This window comes from Myiozetetes cayanensis, unplaced genomic scaffold (assembly GCF_022539395.1).
Source record: "Myiozetetes cayanensis isolate MyiCay16 unplaced genomic scaffold, myiCay2020 scf2-11, whole genome shotgun sequence".
Classification (NCBI taxonomy): Eukaryota; Metazoa; Chordata; class Aves; order Passeriformes; family Tyrannidae; genus Myiozetetes; species Myiozetetes cayanensis.
Genome location: NW_026087411.1, coordinates 8,952,217 through 8,974,148, shown reverse-complemented (window position 1 = coordinate 8,974,148; position 21,932 = coordinate 8,952,217). Strand labels below are relative to the sequence as shown.

The 21,932-nt window shown below is 42.3% G+C and overlaps 1 protein-coding gene across 4 annotated transcripts in view; it reads right to left on the bottom strand.

Annotated features, from left to right (window-relative positions):
* Positions 1-12,142, bottom strand: part of TASP1 (taspase 1) — a 76,655-nt gene extending 64,513 nt beyond the window's left edge. Inside the window, exons 1-4 of one of the 4 annotated variants that reach the window (XM_050315307.1) lie at positions 11,870-12,142; positions 9,063-9,280; positions 7,302-7,369; positions 5,935-6,003 (exon numbers count right to left, since the gene is read on the bottom strand). In XM_050315307.1, coding sequence (XP_050171264.1) covers positions 5,935-6,003; positions 7,302-7,369; positions 9,063-9,207 — 282 coding nt within the window. In that variant the 5' untranslated portion in view covers positions 9,208-9,280; positions 11,870-12,142. Of the gene's footprint in view, positions 1-5,934; positions 6,004-7,301; positions 7,370-9,062; positions 9,281-11,555; positions 11,574-11,869 lie in introns of those variants that run through there. The other 3 variants (XM_050315308.1, XM_050315305.1, XM_050315306.1) reach the window with 3 other exon arrangements.
* Between the last annotated feature and the right edge of the window lie 9,790 nt (positions 12,143-21,932).

Below are 21,932 nucleotides of genomic sequence, written 5' to 3'. Positions count from 1 at the left end.
TTTTAAAAAAAAAAGAAAAAAGATGGCCTAGAAAATGCAGAAAAGTCAGAGTAGCCACTGGCTTAACTGACTTGATTGCTCCCCAGGCTCAACAACTACGAAGAATATTAAGTTGGTGAAGTTTAGATAAAAAGGAGCAGAGAAGTGGTGGAAGGAATTGAAAATGAATGGTGAAAGGTACTTGGAGGATCCAGTAAAACCAGGAATGCTCAGGATGAACAGTGCTTGTCCAAGCTGCTGGCCCCTGGGTAACCAGAGTGCAAAGACCTGTGAGCTGGAGACAAACCTCTAACGTTCTGTTCCAAAGACATTCACTCAGGGTGTTGTACCCAGGAACGTCAGTAAGGGGAAGAGTTTTGTGCTCCACAGGTTTGTCACTGCCCCAAAGCAGAGAGAGCTGTTATTTTAGAGCAGATGCCATGGACAAATAACAGGAATAAGAAGGACCCATCAGAGGATAAGTCCTGGTAACACTGCCCAGAACCTGCTGCAGTCAAGACACAAAGCTCTCTACCAGCTGATAAAGGTAATAATCAAAAGAGAGTAGGGAAAAAAAATAGAGGATCTTGAATGGTACTAGTTCACTTCATGTCTCAAGATCGAGATGTGCTTCAGGTTTTGGCACAGCACCTTCACTGGCACAACACCAAGAAATACTTTACTCAGGGAATCTTGAGACAAAAAGGAATGCCAACTGTTTCTCCCTACAGATTATTTACCAGAATGCTACAGAAATTTTAATAAATAACAAGTCTACACCAAACTGCAGATGTCTCTTTGGTGGCATAATTCTCATATTAGGACTCAGAAGGAATCTTACCAGTGCAATCAGTAACAGCACATGTAACTTCTCCAGTAAAAAGAAACAAAACCAAATTCCAAGCACCTGTTCAAAATTTCTGTGGAGTTTCACTTAGCTTTACAGTCAGACTGCACTCAAGACAGTCTCAGAATTGCTCAGAGGAAGGTGGTGTCTAACTTCACACATCTGAAAGGCAATCTGAAAACAGCTTTAAAAGTGCAGGAACTGGGTGTGAACCCCTGGAATTTCTGATATCTACCTGAGTGTCTCTGAGGTGAGATAAAAGCCTTTGAAACGAGGTAGGAAAAAACCTTTAGAAAAATGGAAACAAGTTCACACCTACTTCTGTGAATAGGCAAGGACATGAAATACACCACGCAAATACAAGTTTCTTTTTGAAAATATGAATCTCTGCAAAGTCTGACCAAAAGATGTCAAAACTCTGATATACAAATAGAGGAATACAACTTATGAACTTATGAAAATTAAGGTGTATTTTGAAATGAAAATTCAAAACCTTCAAGGAGTACAGAAACATTAAAAGAGAAGCATGGATGCTTTCAAAGAGGGAAGAAACAACTGAGCTACCTGAAGAAGTCTCTCAGCAAGAACTGCCTCCCATAAAATGGGGAAGAACTAACCAAAGCATGTGTCCAAGAGGAGGGAGGATGGGAGAGGAGAAAAAGGTTTAATACAAAAGGTATCTTCAGGAATATACTTTTATTTCAAACCACAAGCAGTGATCAGCCTTTGTATTTCCGAGGAGGCTGAAAAAGTGGAGTTAGCAGCCCAAGCATCAGCTTCACATGTTAACAGCAAGCCCTGCTACCACAGAAAAGGAGGAAGAGAGAAAAGGCAAACAAGTAACTTATTCAAAGCGTTTTAACAAAACATAAGCCTTCAATTTATTTGAAAAATATTAAAATACCTAGCAATTATTCCCCCACGAAGCATCCCTAACTTGCCATGTAAAGCTGTAGCAAAGTAGGTAACAGGAGGCTTTAAGATGTGTAACAGGAGTTTCATTTTCCCAAGTTACTCATCTTGCAAAAACTCTCAAGCTACCGAGGGTATCGTTTTTAATTTTAGAATCCTTTTTACTTCAAGATGCATTTATAAATGTTCTGGCAGCAAACACAGGCATCCTGAAGTTTCCAGTTGCAGTCAAAGCTGGAATGTTCAAAGGAGTTACTCAACTCTAACACTTACATCTCAGCAAATAGTTAAAATGCTCTGTTTTCACTGGACTTTAAAGAACATTCCATCCATCTCTGATACAGTTTTGGCCCTGGTTTATTTGCAACTTTAAAAGCAAATTCAAAGTCTACAGGCATTTATTTCTGTACACTAGAACTTTAAAATTTATTTTTCTGTGGGAGTTCAGTGCCAACAATCAATATTCTACGTGGATGAGCCACGTCCCTTTCAATTAGGCCAGCTAAAATGTTTTTAAAGAAGACTTTTGTCACACATTACTGTCAGCCACTCTGCTGCAAAACATCATAGTATTGTTTTTAACCAGTATCAACAACTTCCAGTTGATTACCCATTAAAAGTTCATCTTTGGTGGCTGCATTAATGCAACAAGGCCGTTTCTTGAAAGAGAAGTCCTTGGGACTAAGATTGTATACTCAGAAATCTTAATCACAAGAAAAATAAGAAATAAAGCACCAAACAAGTTCTTTCGCTGCAAAATCTTGTTGATGGTCACACGAACCCACTGCTTGAATACAACAGGTACAGAATAACCTTTGCATTGATCCACAATAACAAAAAAAATGCAAAATAAACTGAGCAATTCCAGCAGCAAGAAACCCAAAACATGACACCCGTTTCCCCAGTGATTATATTAATTTCCAATTTAAATTATGTTCATAAAGAACATTCTGCTGAAGTCAGATAAAGGAACAAGTGACCTACACATACATTAATAAAGGATTACACTAAATTTAGGGAACAGTTTGAAATCTTCTTCATTCTTTACAACCAGTTCCTGTCTCCAGTACCTGGTCAGTACTTTGTGAAGTGTTCAATAGTCAAAGAAAAGCTTGAAATTGGACATTTTTCTCATAGCCACACGTACAGGTAAATCAGCACGTGGTTTTGCTGAAAACAGCACGTTTCAAGCAGGGGGTGTGTGGAGGGAGACAGAAAAGCTGCCCAAATAATCCCTTTGTGTTTCAAGAGGAGCTCAGACTTCATATGGTGGCCGACAGCAAGACTGCAAAAATCAATGGTACTGCAATAGTATCTTAGTAGAAGCACACAGTGTAAAAGATGAGTCTCAAGAAGTACCTTGTCCATTTTACTTGACCCATTTTACTGCCAGAAGCTGAAAGAGGTAAAATGTTCCACTGTTTCTTTGCAACGGCAAAGTTCACAAACTGGTAAACATTACCAGCCTTGAATCAACTTATCAGATGCAGCTGATGCTTACGAAGAACAGCCCAGTTATTTTAAGAGTATTATGGGTCAGTCTTGTTACTCTGCAAGAGGAATGCACCTTTTCTCTGGTTAACTATCAGCAATATCATCTCAATCACAGAAAACCCCTTCACTTGAGATTCACACAGTCCAACAGAGAAAGGCTGTTCCTTCTCCACTTGGAGCCTGAAAAAATAAAACAAAACACAGCACCACAAGCAAACTGTCAGCTTGCTCATAAAAGATCAAGAGCAAATCTTGAGCCCCAACGAGTCTTTGAAGTGATGCCTCTTGGATTAGCTGAGATTCTGTGTAATGGGGGTTGTGTAATTGAGCGGAACTGAGGAAAGAAATTCATCTTCTGTGAGACTTTCACACAAATACATTCGTGCCTTGCAAAGGCTACAAATTTTTGGAACGCAGCGTTCAAAGCCTGAGAGAACTGTGAGAGTGATTAAATATTTCAGATCAACTCACAGCAATGTGTTCCACAGAAACCAAAAGATCAAGAAGTTACAGGCAGTACTTTACCATGGAATCTGTTATCAGGTTATGCAAACTTTTGTTGTTCTGTATCTCAGTCTGTATTACAGGGACACAAGTAAACAAACACTGCTTCGTGCAGGTTTTCTCTTACGTATTTACCAACACAAAATGCTAAAGCACAAACAAAAGGGAGTGATAGCTCATCGACATAAACCTGTATTTTTACCAGTACAATTTTGTAGTTGATGAGGAAAACTATTCCGTGTGCTTTGTTGACTTGTTCTCCAGAGAGCAGCAGAAAAACCACCAGAACTAAACCAGAAGATGCAGCTCCAGATATGACAAGAGATGTCTGGAGGTGATGTTCAGAATGAGGTGAGTAGATACCAACCTTTACATATTTTGGAAGCTGCTCATTTAGAGGTTTCCCATACCAGATCCAAAAGACTGCCACTGCAAATCACAGTGTTTTGAGCATAAATTTGATTTTTCCTCGATGTAACTGCATAACTGCTTTAAATTAAAAGAAGCCCAAATCCCAAACTCAATATTCTCTATTCTAGTAACAGACAGAACAACCTCCAATTAAGAAGTTACATAAATCAATGAATAAATGAAAGCAAATAATTACATTGATGACAGCAATACAACCTGAACAAAATAACATTTAATCTTAAAAAGAAAAAAAAAATAGGGTATGTGCAACAGTACACATAACAATATTACCAAAGACAATTATAAAACCAGAAACAGGAGTGACGGCAGGCATCAGAACAATAGTAGCAAGACAGGTAAGAAGAAAAAGGTTTCTGATTGCAGTAATTTCATAAAAAGTTTTTAATTTCATCTTAAAGCTGTAACTTCTTCCACAGATGTCACTTCAGAGTATTTAAATCTACTAAAGTAAAAGAAAAGTCTCCTGGGGATAACAAAAACAGGTAAAACATTTACCCCAGGCACAGCTGCAAAGAGATACAGAACTGTTGGGTTAAGCTTCTTAAAATACATTTTCTTCTGTGTAGCTCAGGAACACGATAAAATCGCAACACAAAGCGGGCTTTTATTTTTGTTTTCCACCGAGGAGGGAGCTGACGCACAAAACAGCCTTGTGGAGCAACAGCAGCCTCAGTCAGCTTAGGGAAGTGCACTGGCAGTCATTCCACTGGAGGGATCCCTGTTTCCACTGGGTTATTTTCTCATGTGGAAGGTAAGACATGCAAGGCAGGTTTGAACAGCTCAGTGCAGCCCAGCAGTGGTGCTGGAAGCCAAGACCCTCCCAAGGGAGCGCTGTGACTGCAGCTCCGGCTCCCACTCGGCGTGTCCAGCACGTATTAAAGCGTGCACTCACTGCCTGCCTCACAGCAGCCCCACCAAGGACACTCATGAACACTTCCCCAGCACATGTGTAAGCAAATCCACTGCTAATCCTCTTGGAATACCACCAGGAATTCCAAACCCAGGAAATCGTTTTTACAGCGCAACGCTTACCTTGCCTTCCTCCCCTTTGCTAATAAAGTTGGAGGGGAAGAAGCAATTACTGCTTACAGAAGAGGAATACCTGTTTCCATCATTACTGTCCTGAGGGTTTAGTGGACCTGGGACAATAACCAAACTGCCCTATTTATATCCCAGAAATGTTTATCTTTACTCACTTCCACATTATTTCACTGGGACCTTCCTTCACTGCAGTCAGATGCCATAAAAACCTCACCACTCCAAAAAGACACTTGGCCAAAAACCTCCCAAACAGCTGCTCATCAAGACTTTCTATCTTAATTAACAAGTGCCATTTTGAAATAAAAGCATTCCTTGTCCTACTCCTCTGCACATATTTTGCCATTAAAATCAGAAGCAGTAGGATGATTTTTTTTCCCCCCTCTCTAAGAAGCAGAGCCAGAACTGTCCATCTGTAGCTCAGTAAGTCAGAAATAAAGTTCCCTACAAAGTGTTCAATAATTCTTTAATGACTGCATTTAGTCTTGAAGGGTAAAGACTACCTAAGACGACAACCAAATTGCACCAACCATACAACTTTAATTCAGTTTCCATTTTTAGAAATTATTTAAATACATTTACTTCAAAACACAGTGGAAAAGCAACAATATAAAATTAGTGCAGCACAAAAATGGAAATGTCAGTAAATTTCCCACTTAACACCTTCCTACAGAAAAACCTGGCAATGCACCCATGAGACTTATTTACTACTAGGCAGAAACTCATACCTCTAATTCTATAAGTGCTGCAGTCACTGCATCTGTGGCAAGAGCACCAGCCTGGAGCTTTTCAATTGCCTGTAAAACAGAATTTTCAGCTGATGATTAAGAAATTCTGATATTCTGTGACTGACCCCTTTTCCCAGTCTTTTACAAAACAAAATCTTCACCAAATTAGTTTAAAATGTAAGAGGGCATGAAAACAAGAGGCACTGGAAATAAGTCAGGATGAACCATGCGAGGGCAGATCTGAAAGCTGGATTTTAGTACCCTGACACTGAGACATTGCATTAAATAACAGATTCCTGCATGGTCAAATTTATATCAAAATCACTTTTTATATTATATACAAGTCCTCAAACACCTGATGCTTCAGTCAACAAGTTTCAAATTTTCTTTTCAAGGTTCAACAAAAATTTCTACTACCATTTATTGCAATTACAGTCAAACTGAACAGAATTTAAGAGCTCATCTAAAAGCCAAAACACACAAACAAATCAAAGAAGACAATGTTACCTTCAAATTACAGACACACACAGCAATGAACTCTTAGAACCTAATAGCATTTATTAGATCCATTTTGGACAAGACCTGACAGTCAAGTTCCCTCAGGGAACCCCAGGAAACAACCATGGCTTCATCTGCAGCTGCAAGACCTGCAACTGTTTGTTCTTCACAGGAGTTATTTATGTTGGCCACTCAGTTTAAGGAGCCACACACAATTTCAAATTACACTTAAATTCAACAGCATTTTCTCACATAATTAGCTGGAAAATGACTTTCACCAGGGCTAATGCACAACTTTAACGAAGCCAATGCTAAGTCTGGGTGATTTGTGAGGCTTCCCATTACAAAATGAGATTGGTATTAGGATTGAGCAACAGAACTGTAATACAAAGTGATAATTATCAGAGGCCAGTTCTGAGACTCCTCTAAAGAGTCTGCCAAGCTCCCAGCTCCTGCTCCCTGGAGAAAGCAAAAGACATTAAAAATTTTGGAGAGAGGTCTTCCAGCTACTCATTCAACACGTAGTACATGCAGGGCTTTGCCAGTTCCAAAGCTAAATTCTTGGAAGAGATTAAAAAATATTAGCTTCAATAGAAATGGAAGTCTTGTCATTTCTCCCTTTCCAGCTTTGATTTTTTTGTTTGTTTGTTTTGTTTTTCCCGTTTCTACCTCCTTTCCTATTAAGATGTCAAGAGCTATCAAGAAGAACGTAATTCTAAGAACTCCTGCATTTATGGAGCAACCTTGGATGCTGGAGTTGAAATGAATTCCCAGAAGAGTGGACATGGATGAAAACAAAACACAGACACCGTATTTAGCTCCAGAATTACCACAGGCTCAGGAATACTGCAGGAAGCTGTAGGACATACCTTCTGACAGGCCCTTTTGCACACATGCTTGTACTCTTTAGCTTTGGATTCGGAATGATAACCTGCACCTAAAATTAAAGGAAAAAGGTAAAAATGTTGTATTACCTGTCAAACTGCAGCCTTACAGTTCACAGAGAGATTTAAGACACAGGCAGGTACAGCCTTCCTTATTCTGGATTACACTGGCATTTCCCTTTTGTACCCATGATGGACAACTTTATGCATTCCAACACTGACTCCAGCACACCCAGTAAAATACAGGATATATCCAGAAACACACAGGTATAAACCTCAGCATCGAACAACCTCTTCCTATAAACACTTTGGGAGTTATACTTTCAGTATCACTCATTCTTGGACTATTTCCAGCATGGCTTTTTTATTTATTATTTTACTTAAAACCCTTGGTTTTACGTCAAACTCCAATTTTCCTTTCAGCACTGATGTGCAAGTCTGCAATTATCATTCTGCTCATCTTCTCATGTTCACGCTGCATTTTTTAGAGCTTGTTACCCCTGCTTTAGAACCAGGAGAGTTGCCTGAAATAGAGATCCTACAAATTTTTCATCTGATTTTCAGTCTTCATGTCTATCCCATTGCATCAAACCATCCTGCCCTATTTTGTAGCCACTGCCACTAATTCCATGCCTGAAAAACTTATCAACGCCCACTGTTTGACTAAATGCAGCATCAGAAAGACAACTGCCATGACTGGCACACTGAAATTCCACTTCTCTTTTACTGGTTTTTGAACTTAAAAATGTGCTTGCATTTATCTCAACCTCACTTTTCTCACTGTTAGAAATATTAGTTTTGAGAAACTCTAATAAATTAACACTACCAATAAATTGAACACTATAACATTACATAACTAACTACACTACACTAAATAACACTACAATATATTGAACACTTCTATCTGCTCTTAAAATAGAATACCAAGGTCATCAAATATCAACCCAGAATAAAATTCTTCAAAGTTTTGTTGTTTTTCCTTACCTTAATGATTTTATAAAGCAAGTAGCATGTTGGTTTTTCAAATATTTTAGGCATTACCTTGCTCAGTTTCACCTCATGTCATCACACATATGGTAAAAACAAATATACAGATACAAGCATCACTAATATTTGCAGGATTAATAGCATTAAAGAAAGAACCTATTAGAAAAGAAATTATGAGCAAGAAACACTAACACATCATTTTTGCATCAGATATGAGCAGAGGACACGTGGAAACAATAAACAGCAATTCATTTAAAGATGATAAAAAATTAAATAAAATCAAAAATTAGACTTGAAAGAAAAATTTCAAAAGGGTAAAAAAAAAGTCAACAGCCTAAAGAGGTTTCAGAGACTCTGAAGCAGATTGTCCTCAAGGACTAGTAGGACAGAAAACAAAAAATTTAATGAAACAGCTATGTTTGATTTTCTGTAGGGTAAAGAAACACACCGAAAGATCTCTTTCGCTTTGTAGGTTTCCCAAGCTTAGCAGACAACTGCAGAATTTGATGTTTTATAACCATTTAAATTCAGAGGTTTTCTTTGTCAAGGAGAAAAAAAAAATACCATGCAGAACACCCAAACAGCTACAGTTTGGTTAACAGTTTCCTATGCAACTTCCGAGTAGACTCGCACACAAAGTTAATGTCACTTCATGAACACATCAGTGGTCCAAAGACACCATAAAATTTGTGCTGACATGTGGTTTGATATCAAAGCATGCACTGTTTTCATTCCAGCTGCTCGGTTTCCACATCTTACCTGCGTGGACAAGCACAAATCCCACTCGTTTCCCTCTTTGGGTCTGCTTTGCTTCGGGCTCTTTGACCACCACTTTTACAGCCGTAACCTGAGATGATTTGGAAGGTAACACTTCTACTGAGCTTATCCCCTTCTCCATGGTCATACATTGGGATCACCATCTTCTACCAGCAAGGAGCACACTTCCATGCAAAAATAAACCCTGGAGGGGAATCATCCTAAAAACAAATCACACGGGGATGTTAGACACTGATTTCAAGAGGTGGGTTTCACACAAATAACCTCAGGAAAGAGCTTTTGGAGGAGAGGTTGGGAACACACATTGTGGCTCTTGAAAGAAGTTCTGCCTCTTCCCTAGCTAAAAGCATTAATGAAACTTCAAATAATCCAACTCCATGTTTTAAGCTCAAAGCAAACTTTTTGCTACAATATAACCTGAACCTAATGATCTTCCCAGACACTGGAAGGAATTGTTAATGTTAGTTTTGCTTTCCATGGTGTCCTTTCAATCAACAATACAACTTGTTTCTCCTCCCATCATGTCTAATTAGCACATGAGCAACCCTCTAAAATGCCATACCTTTTCCTTTCTTTTGCAGGGAATAGCTGTTTATTTTATATATTTATAATGAACTCCTTCTATACTTTTATAATTCCCCACTAATTTGCAGCAGGAAAAGAAACAGAGAAATTAACTTTTTTTTAGTGGCAAAGTCTTTCTAAAGCAAAGCCAAATAAGCCCAGAGCAGTGAAATAATGTTTGCCCAGGTAAGTAGAGCCACCATGATTACTAGTGAACTACAACATGCTTAAGTCAAGCTCAGATAATTTATTAACTGTATTTGGGTTTGATCTTCACCCTTAAGATGTGTACAGAAGGTAATGTTTATAGAAAGCTACTTGAAACATTGTCAGCATTTCCCAGTACATCAAACAAGGAAGTTCAAATGCAGAGTGATGTATTTATCATAAATACCAAACAAACTCGCTGTATTTACTGCTCCTCTGACCCACAGGCTAACACACGTTAATCCTGACACAAAACCATTTGTCTAGTTCTGCAGGTAAAAAAAAAAAAAAAAAATCAGGGATATTCTACGTGTTGAATTAATTCAGGGAGTGAAAATACATGCAGTGTTAATGCATGAGTGGAGAAAACCTCTAAAACATACTGAAATACATTATATATTAAGAATTGGATGAACTTTAGGGTCCCTCCCAAGCCAAACAATTCTATGGCTCCATAACTTTGTACTCCATGATGATGTGCATCACTGCCACCACCTCGAAAAGGGCTTCGTAACCCAAGAACACTGGAAAGTGAACAGGAGTGGAAAAAATGAGATGTCTGAATGCATAAGACTTAAACCACTGACTTTGCAAATGCTCTACAGCTTCCTCCAGTAATTAAACACCACCCCATCGAAAGAACCAAAACTATGCAAACAATGTCTAGCACTGGCACGGAACAAACAGGCTGGTTTACCACAACTATCCTTTTGATAACAAGAATGAGCACAGCTTTGGAGGAAGTTATTTATTTACCCTCATTTCTTCTTAAATGCTAAACACACACAGGTATCTTCATACATTTATAAATTTACATTTCTTAGTCAGATATGAAGTTATTGTTACAATTATATATGAACTGATACAAAATTGAAGACTACCATTAAAGGCTTTACAGAAAGAAAAAAGCATTTATGGACTACATCCAGTTGTAATGTTCTCCTGAACAAACCTCAGTGCTAAAATGAAAGTACTAAGCACTGTATTTACTTCCTTTTTGCTAATAATAGTGAAGAAAGCTCCAGCAACCATTGCTACAGGCAGTAAGTCTGTTTCCTACAAACTTCTCCCTGGCACAGACTCCAGTAAAGTGACAGGAACAAGTAAGGAATTCATACTGTAGTAAAAATGGGGGAAATAATTTGGTGGTAAGGAAAGTAATGATGATGGGTTTGAAAACAAAGATGGAGATGTGTCTTAAAGACTTACTAACAGCAGAACTGCAGGCTGAAAGCCCTAATTAGACACTGACTTTAGGAGATTAATTTCACACAAGTAACATCAGAAAGAACTCCTGGGAGAGAGGTTTGAGCTTTTGCATACATGAGTCTGATGATGGGTCTGTTTTTACCAGACAACATATACCAACCTATCTCAACAAGTCCCTTCAGCTCATAACACTTCCTGCACGTCACCTCAACTACTTCCATCCCAAAATATTCTTCGTGCCCACTTACATTACATTCAAAAAACTGCTGCTTCCACTTTGTAAGATCACATTGGACTCATCCTTTCCCTTTCCAGCTCCTTCTGGACCCATCCTTTCCCTTTCAAGCTGCTTCTAGGATTTATCGGTGCTCCCTCCTGGCTGTCATACTTTCACAGTTTCCCCACTCCGTTCTACACAGGTCACCGCTCAGCACCTGCCCAGCTACCGGGGCGCTGGCGGAACACACCGAAGGACGCGAACCAAGGAGATTTTACCAAAGCACCCCCAAGCCCCTTGCGGCGCTGCCGAGGTAACTCTGGATCCCGAACGCGAGCCCCCGCGGGTGTCCCCCGGCGGGAGGAGCTCCGGGCCGGGCACATCCCGCGTGTCCCGGACCGTGACGTCACGCGCGGGCAGCCCCCGCCGCCCCCGGAGCGCGGACCGCACGAGCACGAGCACGAGCACGAGCACGAGCGCGCGGGGGAGGCCCCGGCGGGGCAGGCGGGAGCGGCGGGGCGGGCCGGGGCGGCCCCGCGTCCCTGCGGCCCTGCGCTCCTTCCTTCCCTCCCCTCCTCACTCGCTCTCTCACCCTGCGCCGCCGCCATCCGTGCGCTGGTTGCCCCGGTGAGCATGAGGCGGCCCGCCCACGCCCCGCCACCATTGGGCGAGCCGCGCCCGGCGGCCGGAAAGGGCGGCCCCGCTGATCGGCGGCCCGGGGGGCGAATGGCGCGGCCAGGGCGGGGCCCGGCAGCGCGGGGATGGCGCCGCCACCGGGACCGCCCTCGCTCCGTCAGCAGCGGCAGCGCCGGGATCAATCTCCGGACAAACCAACCCGGTCCCACGCGGGTGTTTCGTGCCTCAGGGAGGTGGAAAGCGGCCTCGGGTTTTGTTTCCGTGCGCCCCAAAACAATATATATATACCCATATCCGTATATGTAATATCAATATCCTTATACGTCAATATCCATATATGTAATATCAGTATCCATATACGTCAATATCCGTGTACATCAACATCCATATATGTAATCTTAACATCCATATATATCATACCAATACACATATATATCAATATCCATATATATCACACCAATATCCATATATATCCCTATCCATATATATCAATATCCATATATGTAATATCAATATCCATATAAGTATCCATATATATCCATATCCATACATATATCCATATCCATATATATCAATATCCATACATATCACACCAATATCCATATATATCCATATCCATATATATCATATCAATATATATCTCAAAGTATACATATATATATGCAATGTACATATAGATAATATATAATTTACATATGTCATATTAATGCACATGTATATAATAACAGTATGCATATATATATCATATGTATCATGCAACATAAATATGCAATATATATCATAACATACATATATAATACAATATGTAATATATAAATATATAAATATGCAATATACATATATACCATATCATTATACATACATATCATATCAATGTGCAATATACATATACACCTATCTCCTATTGTATACATGCATATGACTTCTGGTAGCTGCTCAAAACTAAACTTACTAATTGTAAATAAATATATTTCATAGTAGACCTGTCAGAAAATTCTCGCAACTATCAGGTATTTTACATCTTCCTGCTTCAATGGGCATTTGAGTATTGTGTGCTGCTAGAGAAATCCTAAATTCCTATTGATTTATGACAATTTGCTGTAAAGGAGACTCAACATGATTTCCTAAGGCTGCCTTCCTAGGATAAAGGGCAAATGTATCTGAACCCCATTTCTCTGATACCTTCTCAGATGATCATTACCATCAGTCCTGGGAACCAGTGAAACGCTTCGTTATCCCATCACACACTGACCACAGCTCCCAAAGTGCCTTCACACCTCCGGCTCCTGCTCCTCTTCCTTGTAGGAGTGTGAAATGAGTCCAAATGTCCTTAGGGATTTACTTATATTGTAGAGTACATTTATCTTAACTGACACCTCAAATTTTCATTTGCAAAGCTCAGCCTTTTAGAGTTGAAAGTCTAAAACTTTTATAAGATCAAGACAAGGTTGCTCTCTTCTTGCAGAATTCACTAAAGAGATTTCCTTGATCTCTTGCTAAAGCTCCAGCGTGAGAAGTGATAGGATATAATTTATATAAAATATTATCCCGACCCCTCTAGACGAAACTGATTTCAACTCCTCCCCATTTTTGTTTCCCTAGAAGTGAGCCCAGCATGTAGTTGTTACATTAGTTCCTGCAACAGTGGACAGTTATCAAATCATTCTCTGCAAACAAGCTGTCAGGAAATCACCTGCTTCAGCCAAACTACATCTTTGAAGGGAATTTTTGCAAATTAAATTTCTGTGCTACTTCTCTGACAACAATTTCATTCACTACTTATAAAAACTATGCTTTCAATAAATAATTTTAATAATTATAAATGATAAATAACAAATGTATCTTGCAGTATACTGCTCCATTTGCCCGTCAGGTGTTCGTTCCTCAGTCAGAGAAAAGTGCCGCCTCTTCATCCAAGTCTTTGCCGTTCCCTCCCCTCTGGAGCACGTCCCGGAGCAGGCAGCGGCGCCGCAGGTGCCTCAGGTAGCTCATGATGGACACGGGGCTTTCCCTCTGCCGGCCGATCCCCTCGTCGCTGAGGGGGGAGCCTTCGGCCAGGCAGCAGGTCCTTGGCCACGCCGAGGGTGTCCGGCCCTTCTCCTGGGAGACACAGGGCAGGGAGCACGATGGAAGGGGCAGAGGGGCCTCGGGGCTGAGACCCCTCCGGCTGGGCTTGGGCTCTCCTGGGGCCTGGCTGGGCAGGGTGCCTGGAGCAGGTCTCATGCAGGCTCTGTCCTGGGGCCCTCGTGGCTCAGCCCATCCTCGGTTCCTCCTGGGAGGAAGGAGGCTGAGCCCAGCTCTGCCTCTGGCCTTGGGTGCAGGGCTGGGGCAGAGGGCCCTCGGTGCCTGCCCAGGCTTTGCTCTCCACAGGGGCTGTCAGTCCTCACCCTACACATTGCAGCCCCAGGCCGTGGTGTGTCCTGGCCCCATCCCTCACCTCCCTCCGTGGCCTCTTGGCTTTCCTCCAGAGGCGGCATCCGAGCCAAAGCGCAGCCACCAGCAGGGACAGGGCCGAGCAGCTGCAGCCGAGCAGCAGCAGGGGCCACAGGCCGGCACTGCCCGTGCCAGCGCCAGCTCCCGGCTGCTGCAGGGCCTGGGCAGGCACATCCACCCGGGCAGAGACCCTGATGGGACGGCTGCCGGCCCTGGGGGAGCCGGGGAGGGGCGATGCTGCCCAGAGCCCCTGGAGCAGGGAGAGCCCCAGCAGCAGGGAGAGCCCTGTGCGGAGCATTGCAGTGCTGCCTGAGGAGCTGCGATCCCCCACCGGCACCCACAGGGTCTGTGCAGTGGGAGTGTGGTGGCCTCAGTTGTTGTTCCTCACACACTGTGATGTCATAAGTCCATTGCCTGGCAGCCAGAGGGTTGGGAAATGGAATGTGAGGGTGGCATGAGAGGGTGGTGGCATCAGAGAGAGCACAGAGGTGACACCAAATGTGCTGTGATGTCTCAGGGCCAGCAGCCAGTGGGCTGGGAAGTTCACGGCAAGGCCAGAAGGTCTGAGCACGTGGCTGTCTCAGCTGCTGTGTCTCACCCTGTCATTGCTTTTGAAAAAGAACACAGAGATGTCACTTAAACACTAACTATGACCATAACTCCACACTGATAATCCTAATTAGGCCTTTGTATACACTTGGGTCTCAGGATGTATTTATTTTTACCAGAGAACATATAGTCAACCTATCTCAATAACTTCATAACACTTCCTGTACATCAACTCAATTTTGTCAAACCACTTCCATCTCAAAATATTCATGTCCATTTACATTTCATTCAAAAAACTGCTGCTTCCACTTTGTAAGATCACATTGGACCTATCCTTTCCCTTTCAAGCTTCTTCTAGGATTTATCAGTTCTCCTTCTTGCCTGTCATACTTTCTTCACTCTGGATTTTGTCCCTCCTTGTTACAAAGGTCACTGTTCTACATGTGTTCAGCTACAGAGACAGAGGAGGAATACACACTAGTCTGCCTCCTGAAGAACACGACCCAAAATTATTTAAGAACAGGGGGGTGCTGGTGGGTGAGAGGCTGGACGTGAGCTGGCAATGTGCACTTGCAGCCCAGAAACCAGCTGTGTCCTGGGCTGCATTCAAAGCAGTGTGGGCAGCAGGGGAGGATTCTTCCCTTCTGCTCTACTTTGGTGAGACCTCATCTGCAGGGCTGCCTCCAAGAACATGGATCTATTGGAGTGAGTCCAGAGGAGGTCACCAAGTTGATTAGAAGGATGGAGCATCTCTGCTATGGTGAAAGTCTGAGTGAATTGCGATTGTTGAGCTTGGAAAAGAGAAGGCTTTGGGGTGACTTAATGAGGCCCTGGCACAGGTTCCCCAGAGCAGCTGTGAATGTCCCAGCCCTGGAAGTGTTCAAGGCCAGGCTGGATGGGGCTCTGAGCAACCTGGTCTAGTGGAAGGTGGGGGGGGGGGTTGGTGATTTTACCAGATAAGCCCAAAGCACTTACTGAACTGAAAAAGAAAAACAAACAGAAAACCAAAAATCAAAAACCTTTGACTATCCTCCCAGTGCTCAGAGAGAAACAAAGACGAGGCTGCTCAGCCGCTCGCTCGCAGCTCCCACAGGGCCGAGCCGGGCACGGAGCGGCCTCAGAGCGAAGGGAGCGCAGGGGCGGGCAGAGCCGACGCTCCCGTGTCTGTGTCTCAGCACCAGCGACACGGGGACAGTTTGTTTTTAAGCGGTTTCGGGTTTGGCAGCGAGGCCGGAGCCAGGCGGGCCCCGGGGCGCTCCCGCTGCCCGGCCTGTGATGCCGCCGCCTCATGGCGCCGCCGCCTCATGGCGCCGCCGCCTCATGGCGCCGCCGCCTCATGGCGCCGCCGCCTCATGGCGCCGCCGCCTCATGGCGCCGCCGCCTCATGGCGCCGCCGCCTCATGGCGCCGCCGCCCTCACGGCCCTCACGGGTCTTCCTTACCCTGACAGCGCTGTCGTTCACCGCCCAAAATACATTTCACAGTTAGTAATATCTGCTAACGAATTTGCTTACACTTCTTGCTGCCACCACCGCCTAAGGCAAGCACCTTTTGCCCTCGTGTTTGCGGTGAACACACTTCAGCCTGCGGCCACCGTTTTGTGCACAGGTTGTACTGTATATTATTAACAGGGACTTGAGCACTGGCCTGGCAAGAAACGAACAAAAAAACCCATGTAATGCTTTGGGTTGGAAAGGACCTTAAAGACTATCCAATTCCACCACCTCCCCCCCCACCCCCCCCTTCCCCGGCTGCTGTGGACAGGGACACCTGGAAACTAACCTTTTCACCCCTAAATTTTACTCTATTTCCACCACATCCAAATCTTCCTACATAGGATCTTCCCCAGGAATTTAGAAGCCTCCTTCCTGGCCTGCCTTCTAATCACAGAAACTCCTTCTATGTTTTTTTTTCCCCCCAATAAAAATGTGCTTCCATTAACTTTTGCATTATTGACTTATTTTGTTTTTCTTTCTTTTTTCCAAAAAGGCAGCCTCACACTTATTTTTGCGATGCAAAAAATTGTCAGGAGCAAATGCAAGTCTTTTTCAACACAAATTTTTGGCATACAAAACCATGTGGCTTGCGGAGAGTGGCTTTTGTCTTCCACATTACCAGGTGCTTCCTTTTCTGTTGGATAAAACTACAAGGAAATCATGTGAAGTCCACAAACCCTTAGAAAATCTTTGGCCTCCTTTCACAGATTTTAACGTGAGGTCCAAATCCCAGTTGCGAGTTCCTCTGTTGCCAACTTTTTTTTCTTTAAAATCCTTATTATTCTTCACAGTGATACTGGAATGAACCAACAAACGTTCCACAAAGTACTTTTTTTTTTTTTTTTTTTGCCTCTCATATGGCAGTTGATAGATTTGAGCTAGGACGGTCTGATTTTGGGGAGGGAAGGGTGGGTGTTGTGGAAATGTTGCAACGCATTTGCCTTCTGGCTTCAGCCTTTCTTTGACAACATTGGCCACTACCCAAGCAGCTTTGATGTGACCTTGTGTACTCATCTCTCTGTCCTGTGTAAGGTCCTATGCACCTTCCACTCCCAATTTTCCCTTTCACTGTCCAGCTCTCCATCTGTCAGCTAAGAGGCAGCACAGCATGTGGCTGACTCTCAGCTACACATATTTTCACTTGACCTCCTTGTCAAACCTCCTTGAAGTTGGCAGCAGGTTCAAATTATGAAGATAGGGCTGTCAGGTTGATGGATGGACAGCCTGACCACAGAGCTCTTCTTGCTTTAGAGGGGGAAACAAAAACCTTATCAATGTTTGGTCCAGTGCTGTTCTCCAGGAGAATTGCATTTCAAATCCAAATTTCTGTTTTCACTTGTTTTTTGATTGCCTTTACTTAACTTGTCCCTTGCTGCCGGTGACAGTTTCCAAACTGGCCAAACATTTATTGTTTTTTTCCTATCTTCTGGTCCTTGCTCTTCTCTAGATTTGTGGTGCTAATCCAATAAAAATGTGATCTCATTCTGTAAATCATTCCTCAGTGTACAGGTTTGACGTGAAAGGCTTTCTTTATTCCTTTTACAAAGATTCCAGCTGTGTTTTAATGCCTGGTTTTGTTTTTGTTCTATTTCTTGTTGATTATCTTAGATTTCTTTGAAGCAGACTCTACTGGTTTTACTTCCTAATTTGATAAGAAGTTTATCTGCTGCTCTAATTTATTTTGGATAAAAGTGGCTGTTGAAGTCCAGAGACCTCAGTGAGGCTTTACAAAAGATGTTCCAGGCAAGAAATAGCTGAACATTTGGTTTGGGAGTTTTCAGTGCTTTTGGACACCTGCTAAAGGACAGAGATGTTGGGAAAAGGCAGCAGAGAGAAGACTCACATCCCTTTCCTATCCCTTTTAACCAACATGAGAGGACACCCTTAAACAATCAGTTCAAGACAACTTTAATGTTTTAATGAAGAATTTGTCTGGGAAGTGGCCAAGTGGAAAAGGAAAAAGAAAAGGCAAGCGCATAGAAATACAGTACTATATCAATCATTGCAGTTTAATTTAGGAACTTTCAGCTCACTTCTTCAGTCAACAGAAAAAGGAGCTGAATGAACCAATAAATACAAACAAGAACTGTTATCTGAAGGATTGCATGTAAAAAGAGAATAGCAACTGAAGGCTGGAATCAATCCACTCAAATACCACATCATTAATCCCCCTGAAAGACTGGCTGATCTTTGCAGGTAGCATAAATAAGCCTGCAACTCTCCTCCAGGAATGCTTGTTGTTTCCTCTGCATATGAAGAGGCCCCTCCTTTGACTTCCAGCCAGCTCTTACTTTTGTGAATTTTACTTAATGCCTTTTCCAGATAATGAGCCGCTTCACATGAGGAAAATACTCCGGCATCCTGGACCTGTCTGTGTAGCATTGCAGGCACTCCCCGGCTGCTCAACACCCACACACACGGTTGTTTCCAGCGCTCCGTTCCACGGCATCCCGAACAGCTCCGCCTCGGTGTGATTGCGATCTGCCGGCCAGCTGTCGGGGTTCTGACTGCACGGGGGCCAGATCATGAGACACGGGACTTTTGAGAAATGGAACTTCAAATATGCACTCATCAGCTGCTGCCAAAATAACCGCTGGTAGCAAAATCCCTGCGAGGTTTTGTCTTCGTTCCTTAAGAGAGTTCTGTGAGTGCTGGGTACGCAGCGGCCACTGCAGCAGGACGGGCTTCTCCCATCAACTGCTACAGCAAATCAGGGAGCCAGGACTCGCACCAAAGTGATTATCAGAGATCATTCCTCTTCATGCCTGCCCAAAGCGTGGTGCAGGTTTAAAGCTGACAATTTAAAAGTGCATATTTTGGCCAAACAGGCCAAGTTGGTGACTAAGTAACTCCTGAACTGGGTTTTCTACAGGGGTTTGATCACCTCATTATTTTTATGGGGTTTGACCTGCGTGGCTGCTTTCTGCAGCTCTCCGTGGGTGATGATTTAGTCCAGCTCGGAGTTGTTTTACTGCACTCAAGGTATGATACAATTTCAGTAGGGCAGTTTTCACAACATCCTCCTCTTCAAATTCTGTGATACTGATCCAATTGCAACAGAGAGACTCCAGGATTCATAAGTTGACTGTGAAGCTTAAAGAAAAATTGGCAGAATTATTTCGCTTACTGGGGAAGTTCTGATCTTCAAGATGTGAAATAAGGGGAAAAAAATTCCACTGTCATCGCTCATGAGCTCTGTCAGCAAATTCACATTTTGGTGAGGTTGAGATCAGTACAAAAATCAATGCAGGTTTATTTTAGGACAAAATTTGCACTTTTAAACTACATCTCTTAATACACGACTAAGTTCATTATTGTTAACCTTTTCCTGCATTTTGAACCTTTTGTCTTTCTAAACATTTAACTCACAGCAAAATCATCTTTCACATGTACCGTGCTTCATTTCCTCTCTGACATGGTTTTGGTTCCTGGGCACTTTTATTTAATTTCCTCATACAAAGCTCTCAAATTCACCCAATGAGAAATATGCAAAAAAAATGGCATAAATTCTGCTTGGTTCAAGAATTATGGACCTTCTTTCCCTTCTCCACCTGTAAGGACACCCTTCAGATCAACTCTTGGCCAACCTCCATCTTTCACTTGGTGCCATTGGAAATCCCTACAAATTCTGCTTCAGTTGTCCTTTCCCTCCTTCCTTGTCCCAGAAACATGAAAAGGGAAAGAAAGGTCCAAGTGCACCAGGCAGGATTTCAGGGCAAAGCCAAGGGATTTGTGCAGTGCCAAGATCAGGGGATGCAGTCCAGGAGCATCTGCCCACAAAAATGTGGCAACCAGCCTTTGGATTGGGTGTCTCTGAGGATGGGACACCAGTGATGAGGGGGATAGAAAGTAATAATGACTTTAAATGACATTAATCAAGAGTGGATGCAGAACGCAAAAATACTCCCATTTATCATATTTTATCTTAAGGACAGAAAAAATACGCAATACACCTTTCTGCCACCTTGCCTTGCTTTTCACAGGGATGCAGTAACATAGTCCTCTGCATGAAAAGGCCCATTTTTCACTTTTAGAAAGTTGCAGTTTTTAAAGCATTCCAGGAAATGATGAAAATTGCTGTGCCATCAGAAGTACCAGTGTTGTTGTTCTTACCACAGCTACAAAACTGAGACTGAGGCATTAACTCCTGATTTAAGACAAGTGCAAAACAACCTAATTAATACTTTTAAATATATATCATATATAACATAGGTTGCTAATTTTATTTAAAAAAAAAAAAAAAAACCAAAAACCCACAGTATTTTGGTTGGTTGGTTGGTTTGCTAAAAAAGTACGTGATGGCACAACTTACTGTTATTTTTGGACCCCACCAAAATATGAAAAGGACAAAGAGCCAACCTGCTATTAATTGGAAGTAATACATTTAATTTTGAGAAGGAATAATTGAAAACATACGTGGCTCTTCATCTCTGGTTGTCTGATCTTTCTTGGTTTTTAAATAAACACTCCTGTGATTTCCACTTGTAATATTAGAGCTTTAAATGCCTGGCTTAGACTAAAGCATGAGCTCTGCTGGCTGCCAACTTGGAGACAAACTACTTTATACCAGACCTCCCCAAGTTGCTAGAAAAATTAGTTCTGTCCCACTTTTAGGAGTCTCGGTTTTTAATGTGTTACTTCACTGCCATCACTTTTGCTGGTTGCATGACATTTAGTGAGAGGGAAGAACAAAATCATATATGAAGTTCAGAAGCTTGAACTTCTAGACCCTATTTTCGTGTTTAAAAGGATGAGATGGTCAAAACCATAATTTGTTCATAATTAAAACATAATTTTAATTCCAGAGGGGCAGAGATCCACCAATGCCACACACTGATTTCCAGGGAAGTTATAAATCACTGAGCCAAAAAGAAAAGCACTGATAACACAGAAGTGTTTGCTAGAATTCAGCAGGGTTAAAGGATTAAGGAGTCAGTGCAGTTTGTTGCTTTCATCCCCCACGAAACAAAATTATGGGAGACCATCTGTGGAGCCAGTATTAAACCAAAATTAATCTGAAGATGTTCAAATGTTTACGAAGAGCAGTTTCATTTACAACAGCTGAGGTCTGCAAATATCCCTCAGGTACATCACTGCAAAGCACTCTTATAAAATCCATCTCCACCCGTATTTCCATATTGTCTTCCTTAATTCCATCAGCCATTTTGGGCACTACACAGCCCCTCATGTGCTAAATCCAACTCTGTAATATCCTTTACATACTGAGATAAATTTACTTGCTATAAACACAAGTTTTCACTACCTATAATTTTAACCTCTGTTTTAAGTACAAATCTGTAGAACATTTTGGAAATTAGCAACACTGCTTTCAAACTGCAAGTTACCTTTCAGCTCCTTTCTCAAGCTTCCAGTCATTTTTTGATGCAGTATCAACCCAAACCTTAAGACAAATCAATGGCCCCGTTCCAGGGAAGAGCAATCATTTCCTACCTGCTGTATTATCCCTGCTCCACTGGCACCTTCATCACCAATAAACAATATTGTTTCTAAAATTCTATCATCCAGATCTGCCTTGGATTTT